Source organism: Perissodus microlepis, chromosome 11, assembly GCF_051167445.1.
Source record: "Perissodus microlepis isolate ML-2025 ecotype Zambia chromosome 11, ASM5116744v1, whole genome shotgun sequence".
Taxonomy (NCBI): Eukaryota; Metazoa; Chordata; class Actinopteri; order Cichliformes; family Cichlidae; genus Perissodus; species Perissodus microlepis.
In genome coordinates, this window is record NC_140471.1 from 36,844,965 (window position 1) to 36,854,442 (window position 9,478).

A 9,478-nucleotide genomic window follows, 5' to 3' on the forward strand; every position below is an offset into this window, starting at 1 on the left:
TTTAACCTGCTATTGGTCCAAACACGATCAACTCACTAAGCCCCGCCCTAGCATCTCAGTATGCAGAGACCTCGTCTGCGAGTGGCTGTAAATGCAAATACGTCACTTTAGTGTTACCAATGAGAGGGTGAACATGAAACGTTTAAACTTTACAGGCGCCCTCTCTTTGTCCTTGTTGGCGCCATATTGTAATGATCACCGTGATTATTTTTCATTGATTACCGCAAAATAACCACAGTGTTTACATCAGTAAATCACTTATACACACATTATAGCATCCGGCTTTGTGCCTTTGATCTGACCACAGAGGCTGTTTGTTGTTTCAAGTATTTATTGCAACAATAAACATGATCCATATCATGGTTAATCAAAGTATTTTCTAAATCTTTTCATATTTATTAAAGGTTCTATTCTCCTTCTTCTTTTTCTTGTTATTAAGAGCCACGGGAGGTGACATGGTAGAAAAATATGAAACAAATACATCAGATAATTTACTTGAACATTTTTTCTGTAAGGAAGCAAAGTGACCGAAACACAGATTTTCACGTTTTCAAGTTTAGACTTTGCTTTCATCAGATAATCAGAGTCCATGATTTTCCTGACCTTTAACCTTCCACCTGTCTGATTGCTGAGGTAAACGTTAGATACCACCAAAGTCTTTCCAGACACAAATCTAAAGGCAGCCAGAAACCCTCGGAGCACCTGTGTGGGAGTTATTTGGAAGAGTCAAAATTTGAGAGTCTACAGAGTAACAGGTGTGTCTGCAGAGAACAACAGTTGCCTTAAGGTGCTTTATGTTGTAAGGTAAAGACCCTTCAATGATACAGAGAAAACCCCCCATGAGCAAGCACATGGTGACAGGGGGAAGCAAAAACTCCCTTTTAACAGGAAGACTCCTCCAGCAGAACCAGGCTCAGGGAGGGGCAGCCAACAAGCTGCGGTCATTCACCCGTGACTCTCTGTAACAGTTGGAAACTTTTTCTCCATCAGCATTTTCAGCACTGTTGCCATTTGGTTCCACCAACCCTGTGCGCTGGTCAGATTTGACTCTTTCAGCTCCTCCAGTCACATTTAGACTGGGACTCATGCATGCCTGCAGGGGGCAGTGTTCGACCTCTGTGTGCTGCTGTTCTTTAGCATCTGACTTCCATTTCCTCACTGGGTGCTGCATGCATGCAAGTACAGGCATGTACAGGCGGCCATGTTTTCATTTTGGTTGGTTTTCTTCAACACAGATGCTCTGGATCTCATTGTGCATGTGTGTAGTGACAATAGAAGCTATTCTATTCTATTCATTTTGAAGTTTTAGGTCACTGTGAGCAGCATTCTGAGAACAGAGAGCAGATCTCTCTGCTGAATGCTCTGAGATGAGATTATGATGCAAATATGGTTAACTTCACTGCACTGTGTTGACCCGGTGTGCATGAGCAAACACAGATATGCATAAAACAGGAGCATGGAGACCTGATGGGCTGAGAACACGCGTGTGAGAGTGGCTGAGTGGGACTGAGGGTGTGCTGTGAGCTGAAGTCCTGCTGGCAGCACGAAGCACCTAGAACACTCAAAACCAGACAAAATGTCAGTGCAGTGTCTGAAAGAACCTCAGGGAACTCTGCATCTTTGAGGTACTCACTTTGGACTTCTTTTAGAAAGCACATTTTGGGGGGGGGGGCTATGACTGAGTATCAGGGCCACATTAAGAAAACAATTATCACTGATCTGTGCAGATAACAGATGTTGTATCAGGACAAACTGTGAGGTCGTACCTCACAATCGTTAAAGGAAGGACGTGATTTGTGCTTCAGCTCACAGATGCAGGGTGGTGATCAGCGTGAGGACGCTGCAGAAGCTGCTCAGACGGGAAATCATGGAAGAGCGGATTTTTACAGCTGTGAGGTCATCGACGGCCTGGAACAGTAAGAGGACAGGTGTTGTTTCACAGGCTGATTGACTCGTTTCACTGATTCGTCTACTCGAGCCATTTGTAGAGGGCACAGCAGCCGAGCAGACTACTGTAAGTGTAATCCACTTTATTGTCCAAACGATCATTAACAGGTTCTTAATGTGGCCCTGATACTCCTTCGAATGGCCTTATTTTTGTGCCTCTATTCTGAGCGCACAGAAATCATTGTTGCAAGTACAAATGTTGCATTTTGAGGAGAAAATTACTTTGAGCGAAGAAAACTCTGTGTTTCAGTGTTTGCTAATATCCATAAACACACAGTAACAGCCGCTCAACGTCATAAATGTGCCACAAAACCAACCAATCACAGACTTGGATGCAAAAATTCTGATTGGCTGTTTTGGTCTCCAATCAGCTCGCTAGCTACTAGCTAAATCCAGTGGAGCGCTTTGGTTTAAACTAGATTAAAACCAACAATGGTCCTAAAAAACTAAATATTTAAGAATAAAATAATTAAACATAGTAACTGAAAATGGGTTTAGCTACACTCTGGACTGTGTTTCTGGATTGCAGTAGCTAGCGAGCTGAGATGTCTCCACAGCTGCGGAGAAACTCCAGCGTTCTGAACGTGGACTACAGACAGATCATGTGACATACTTGAGCACATCGTTGTTACTGCTGCTTCCTGCAGGTCACATGAACGAGACGCAGCCATGGAAACTATAATTCTTCCTCCTGCTGCTGCAGAGAGGATCCAGAGGAGCTCTGTCACTATCAAGAACATTTGAACCACAGCAGACTGAATTACAAAGAATCTCATTTCACTAAAGCTCACACCCTTTGCACTGACTCAGAGTTCAGCCGTGGGTCCAAACATATGTGCAGGTTTTTACTCAGCAGGTCCATGAAGGTACTACAACACGGACCGTCTTCCTAATTTCCTCGGCTTTGATGAAAAATGTTGGGCGTAGAAGAAGAAGCGTGGTGCTCGTGTTTCCTCTTCATAACTTGGCCTTTATTCATGAACTCTAAAAATACTCTATAACTCTAATAAGAATCTGATTATTTGTGTGTGTGCGCGTCAGTACATTGAAGGGGGTGTGGCCTTTTTTATGGACCAGGCGTGGCCTGTTTTCTGTTTCAGCTCCCTGCTGCACTAAGTGGAGCAGCTCTCGTGCATGAAGTTCCTCGTTTGATCGTTTCCAGCGCAGATCTTTAATCATCCGGTCAGCTGAGACTGCAGAAGTCACCTGGATCAGTGATGAAACGTCCTGACGACTGGATGGACTTCCTGGGAGCGCCCTACCTGATCACTGCGTGTGGATGGAGAGGAGAGTGTTCCTCTGAAGTGTCTGAATGCAGAGTGAAAGACGAACAAAGACGAAGATCTTTATCCACCAGACTTTTAATTTGAAGAGACAGCTGATGATTCAGAGCTTTACACCCTTTCAGTATAAAAGCCTTTAAATGAGTTAAACGTGAGAAAAAAAGCAGACGACAGAATAAATAATGTGACCGTCAGAGGGAGCAGAAACGCAACGTAAACAGGATATGATGTCATCAAAGGAACAGGAATGGCTCTTTGGTTGACAATTAGCTAAAGGAACTAAAAACCGACAGAAGGAGGAAGATGACGATGACGAGGTTTTTTTGGTAATCAGCTGATTTCTGACATCAGGCTTAAAGGGTCAGTTCACCTGTTGAGGGGGCGGAACTAATAAACTGCAGGCCAGCGTGGATGCTCGAGCAGACGCCACGCTCGCGTGAACTGACCCTTTAACGAGTCACGCTGGTTTCCACAGAAACGAACTTAAATGACAGCAGAGACAAGACGCTGCGATTGGCTGATTGTCTGAAACCCGTGTGAACCGACCCCTGCTGTGGTGCGTTTGTGGGCAGAGCGCAGAGGTCCTAGAGTGCGTGCTCTCGTGGCGGCAGCATGTGCAGCACCTGGTCGAGCAGCTGCAGCGCTCGGTGCAGGTGCACCTCCAGCCAGCAGGGGGTGTCCTTGATGCTCTGCCGTGGGTAGTCACACCCCCACCCTTTGACGAAGCTCAGCCGCACGATGCACAGCCTGCGGAGGTCGTCCACGCCCAGACCGGCCGCTGAGCGCACACCTGCGGGAGGAAGCACAGGTGAGACACAGAAACTAAAACACGTGAAATTAAAACCACGAGGCTTACACCGAGGGCCGAGGCCGCCCACCGTAAAAAGGAAGTGAAATAACATTAAATGCATGAAAAAGCAGGAAGTCGCACTGAGGCCCAAAATGTCCAACACGAATCTGACTCGATTCACTCTGCAGGTAAGTCTTTTAAGCCCTGCGTCTGGTTCATGTTATAATTTATTGATTCATCGATTCGCTTTTGTCACCCTGTTTATTTTTTGATTTCTCCTTTTCCTATTTTATGGATTTGAACTTCTTTATTCCGGAAGAGACGCCTGTCAATCACAGTAAGGTGACCAGCTGACAGACCCACAGGCGTCTTTTCGTTACCTCCTAATTAATGGCTACATTTAAGTTTTAATGATCGTTTTGCACTTACAGATATGAATCCATTTACTGAGTAATTGATTTATTTCCTATGGATGTTTCATTGTTGGTCCTCCGTGCTGGAGAATCAGGTAATCAGATTACATCTGTGTCTCAGCTCTGATTGTATTGGGACCTTTTCCTGTGAAACATTCGAGCTGCAGATCTTAAAATCAGAGATCAGTGAGAACTCGTTGAAGGCCTCGCTTCACCTTCCACACACTTCCTGCTTCAGCCTAACCCCGCCCATCAGCTCACAATTCAAATTTCAGGCCAAAAACTCTCCGTCTGCTCTAACACGATTTTTTTTAGTCCCTCACAGTCACAGTGTGTCCAGCAGGAGGCGCTCCACACACACACACGCACAAACACGCACACACAGCTGACAGTTTCCTTTTTCAGAATTATTAATCTTTTGTTTAAATACTTTATAAAACGACACAATACTTAAATGTTGGTGCACACGGTCTTGTCACTGATTTAAGAGTTACCGTCTGCACTCCGGACCAAACTGTAACAATGACACCTGTGCCTGTCTGTCACTGGCTGTGTGGGGCAGGTGATACTCACTGACAGCAGGCGCGATTCCTCCCACACTGTTTGGACCCGGAATTGCACCGACCACCGCGGCTGCCTGAGTCTCCACAGCTGCCTGAGCCGCTGCCGCCTGCTGCTGCATCTGCCGGTGACACTGCCGCAGGTCGAACACCTGAACACAGACGGGTGAGACAGGCAGACGGGTGAGACAGGCAGACGGGTGAGACACCGGGGTGGCTGTAGCTCAGGTGGTAGAGGTGGTCGTTCGATGCCAGTCTGCATGCCAAATATCCTTGGGGAAGAACCTACCGCACGTTTCTCTGTGATGGATCCATCCAGGTGTAAATGTGCGTGAACATGGTGGGCAAAAACAGCCACGTACTGAACACGCCATAATGAGCTAGGGTTAACAAAGAGCAAAACTGCCAGCAGAGCCAAAACCACCTGATAGAAACAGGAGCCAATTCACACTTTTATGTCCAATCATGCACAAATCTATGTCCTATAAAACTGTCAACAAGCTGCTGAAGAAGTTACAACAAAGCTGTCCAAGTATCGAGAAACACGGCCCAAACAAACCTCTCAGAGAAACTCGGATCTCTTCACAAATCAGGAAGATCAAATCTGTAAAAGGAAGATGGACTCGCTGCTTTACTTCCTGCGATCGCCAAACACGTCTTTGTCTGTCTGTTTTACGTCCAGAAAACCGTAAAACAGACGGACCAGAAAACTGAAATGGTGGACAAAGGTAAACATGTAACAGTAGTGATGTAGCCCGAATCTGATTGGTTACTGGAAGGGGTTCTGAAGGGGTTCTGACGATATCTGATGGACCTGAGTGAAACTGAGCCCGTCTGGGCTCAGATGGTCATTCGCAGCGTCTACCGCTCCACGCACTCACCTTGATGTATGCTCCAGGGTAGATCTTATGAACGCCATCGCCTGGTGCTCTGCCCGCCTCCCGGTCCAGATAGAAACTCTGGACAAACACAGAGTGGTCGCTAAGGCAACGCATCCAGATGTCACCCTCCCCCCGACACTCCAGCTGAACCCCCCGGCCGATGTGGAGCCTGCAGGGCAACAACATCAGCAACATTAAGTACTAACACCACAATAACTCTCATGGTGCCACCCACTAAACGACCGCTCACCTGGCGCGGTGGCTGGCGGCCGTACGGTGGACATTGCTCAGCTGTCCCAAACAGAATCGATCTCCTCCCGAAGGATCCACGTACCCGTCCACGGTCACCAGGGGACAGCTGGACTGGACCTTAAACATCTCACCAACCTGAACGTCCAGCTCAAAGTAGGAGATGGAGCACCAGAACTCTGGACCTGAGGATCGAGACACAGATCAGGACATGGCGGACCTGCTCCCCAAACATCCTGACAAACTGGAGACAAAAGTGCTTCTCAACCTTTTATTACCTGAGCTTTTACTTCTGTAAGAGAGGACATCTTTGTTTCAGGGAACTCAGACAGATAGGTCTGAGTATCAGGGCACTAACATTACATTAACATTTTTTGGACCTGCTTCACTAAGAAGGGACATTTTGTATTTTGGGGACGTCGGCCACTATGTTTTGAATCCTTATTAATAAAGTGAGGTCAGAGTGAGGGGGGCGGGGTTTGTGGACAGGTGTGGTACCTGGGTGGTTGGATACTGGCTGTGGATACGGAGCGGTGCTGTGATGCTGTGACCCTGCAGAAACAAACACAGACCCAGTACTCAGCAATACTGCAGTACTCGCAGTACTACGGTACTGAATAGAGCAGTAACATTTAACATGCTGTCTTACAGAAGTGAGTGTTGGGGGCGTGGTGTTGTTGATGATGATGAGGATGATGATGCAATGGTGGATGTGGCTGGTTGCCCCGCCCACTATGCTGCGGTCCTGCAGAGGTGTAGGGGGCAGGGCTGTTACCTGCCCAGTTGGCTGTGGAGACACACAGGACACTCATTACACTACAGAAGTAGTACTAAGCACAGGTAGTACATAGTACTTAGGGTACAGTACCAGGTTTGTGGGGGCCACTGTACTCTGGGCTCTGCTGATGTGGGGAGGCTGGGGTGGGGGGATGGGGGGGCTGGGGAGTGTGAGGTGGATTTGAGTGAGGCGGTGAAGCCTGCCCGCCGTGGTTAGGAGGCGGAGCGATCTGAAGGAGGCCAGGTCCGTCCAAACCGCCGCCGACCCCCCCGGCAGTCAGAGCTGCGGGCACCATGGAGCTGCTGCCTGCAGGAAACACGACTGTGTTACAACAGCATCACGGCGTCTCGCACGCTGACAGCAAGGAGCAGCACACTGACCTGGGGGAGACAAAGGCATGCTGGGATACATGCCGACAGGCCGTGGGTGGCCATAGGGGTCGGTGTGGGGGGGCAGGTCGATCTGCAGACACTCCTGCATGAACTCCTCCTTTATGAGAGACTGAGGACCTGTCAAAGCAGACATTACAAACATTTAGACTGTACCCCAGGTTTGACGTTTGTACCCCAGTCACTCAACTGTAGCAATCCGAGTCCTGTTGATGACTGTTAGCCCCTGTTGATGACTGTTAGCCCCTGTTGATGACTGTTAGCTCCTGTTAATGACTGTTAGCTCCTGTTGATGACTGTTAGCCCCTGTTAATGACTGTTAGCCCCTGTTGATGACTGTTAGCTCCTGTTAATGACTGTTAGCCCCTGTTGATGACTGTTAGCTCCTGTTAATGACTGTTAGCCCTGTTGATGACCGTCAGCTCCTGTTGATGACTGTTAGCTCCTGTTAATGACTGTTAGCCCTGTTGATGACTGTTAGCTCCTGTTAATGACTGTTAGCCCTGTTGATGACTGTTAGCTCCTGGTAATGACCGTTAGCTCCTGTTGATGACTGTCAGCTCCTGTTGATGACTGTTAGCTCCTGGTAATGACCGTTAGCTCCTGTTGATGACTGTCAGCTCCTGTTGATGACTGTTAGCTCCTGTTAATGACTGTTAGCCCCTGTTCATGACTGTTAGTGTTAGAAATACTTTATTCGAAGTGGCTGTTTGTCGCAGGACACGGACGCTTGGTGAATAAACTCTCATACAGTCTGAGAATGTAGTTAAACTGTTTATCAGAGGGAAAGTATGATTTTAGGACACTGGAGCCTGACAATAGTTTGCTGTGATGTTAGCTTACAACCAGCTGTTGTTTAGCTATCTGGAGACGGCAGGTCTAAACTGCTGAAAATAATTATCTGTGACAATATCGGGAATAAATAAGCATGTTTATGCACATTTTCAAGAGTTAGAGCCCTGACTTCAGTTCAGGAGATGAAGCTGGAGGTCAGGAGGAAGAAGATGAGTGTTTGTTAAGATGACGGTGGCGTTGTCTCTTTCTTTATCTTTGGTGAAGAGGCCCTGTTCACTGAAGAGAAAACACCAGTATCAGCCTTCATATTTTGAGTCTAAACACATGAGAATTCCTATGACTTCTTCCCTCGTCTGCCTACATATGCAGCAGTATGTAGCCACATGTTTAACACAACGTTAGTCGGACGCACGCTCCTCTGTTGTTTTAATACTTTAATTATACGTTTATAAGAGTGCTTCAGGTGGTTGGAAGACATAATTACCCACTAATGTACATGTATTTCTGAGTACAGTATCCTTTTCACCTGTTTGCAATATTAGGGGCGTGGCCTCTTTGACTGACAGGTGGATGGTGACACAGGCAGCTGTAGCTTCTAACTGTCTGTTAGCTTCACCTGATCTGGACCCAATGACTGTAGAAAACATGGACAACGTGACAGCGCCTCCTCCCATTCTACAAAAATGAAGCCAAAATATCCCGCCTCTGGAAGCTGCCATCTTGCCAGAGTCTGCGCAGTAGGGACTTAAGGTGGAGCGACTGTGTTACGCTCCCGCCCACACACCTGCTGGACGTGACCGCAAACACGCCCCCCCCCTACACTTTTTACGCAGCCCGGCTGCTCCAGTTTATTTGCTGATGGGTTTACCGCGACTGACGACTTGTTTAATTAAGGTAAATACAACCATGTTACTGTCATGAAAAAGACACACAGATTAGCCAGGTGCTAGATGCTAGATTGCTAGATTAGCTGCTAGCATACGCACTGTGTTTGAGGCTTGTTGTTAGCTAGTTAGCGATGCTACACATCTGTTACTCTAATAGTCTGTGTTATTGAATGATTCAGCACTGCTTAGGTTTTGTTATCCATTTTTAGACAGTGATGAGATCAGCTGCACACTCTACAGAGGCCCAGAGTTACTGTTAATATCAAAAATATAATGCTGTCCTTTGAGATTTTAACATTTAAGACTGTGAGTGTAATGGATCTAAAACTGTTTAAATCTTCAGAGCCATCTACAGCCTGGTAACATGGAAACTTTAAATACATCAGCAGAAGGTTTCAGTAGTGTAGTGTGATTTGTTCTTTTCATTTAATAATAGAGTCCATATTATATCAACAGCTACATTCACCCTGGGGAGAAACTAGTGAGGAAGACCATCAGGACCAAGC

General features: G+C 46.9%; 1 protein-coding gene across 1 annotated transcript in view; it reads right to left on the reverse strand.

The window, feature by feature from the left end:
• Positions 1 to 3,292: 3,292 nt before the first annotated feature.
• Positions 3,293 to 9,478, reverse strand: part of LOC146378488 (SMAD family member 4-like) — a 17,340-nt gene continuing 11,154 nt past the window's right edge. Inside the window, exons 4-11 of the mRNA XM_084944620.1 lie at positions 7,282 to 7,410; positions 6,992 to 7,207; positions 6,773 to 6,910; positions 6,622 to 6,675; positions 6,125 to 6,308; positions 5,875 to 6,043; positions 5,007 to 5,145; positions 3,293 to 4,020 (exon numbers count right to left, since the gene is read on the reverse strand). Coding sequence (XP_084800746.1) covers positions 3,815 to 4,020; positions 5,007 to 5,145; positions 5,875 to 6,043; positions 6,125 to 6,308; positions 6,622 to 6,675; positions 6,773 to 6,910; positions 6,992 to 7,207; positions 7,282 to 7,410 — 1,235 coding nt within the window. The 3' untranslated portion in view covers positions 3,293 to 3,814. The remainder of the gene's footprint in view (positions 4,021 to 5,006; positions 5,146 to 5,874; positions 6,044 to 6,124; positions 6,309 to 6,621; positions 6,676 to 6,772; positions 6,911 to 6,991; positions 7,208 to 7,281; positions 7,411 to 9,478) is intronic.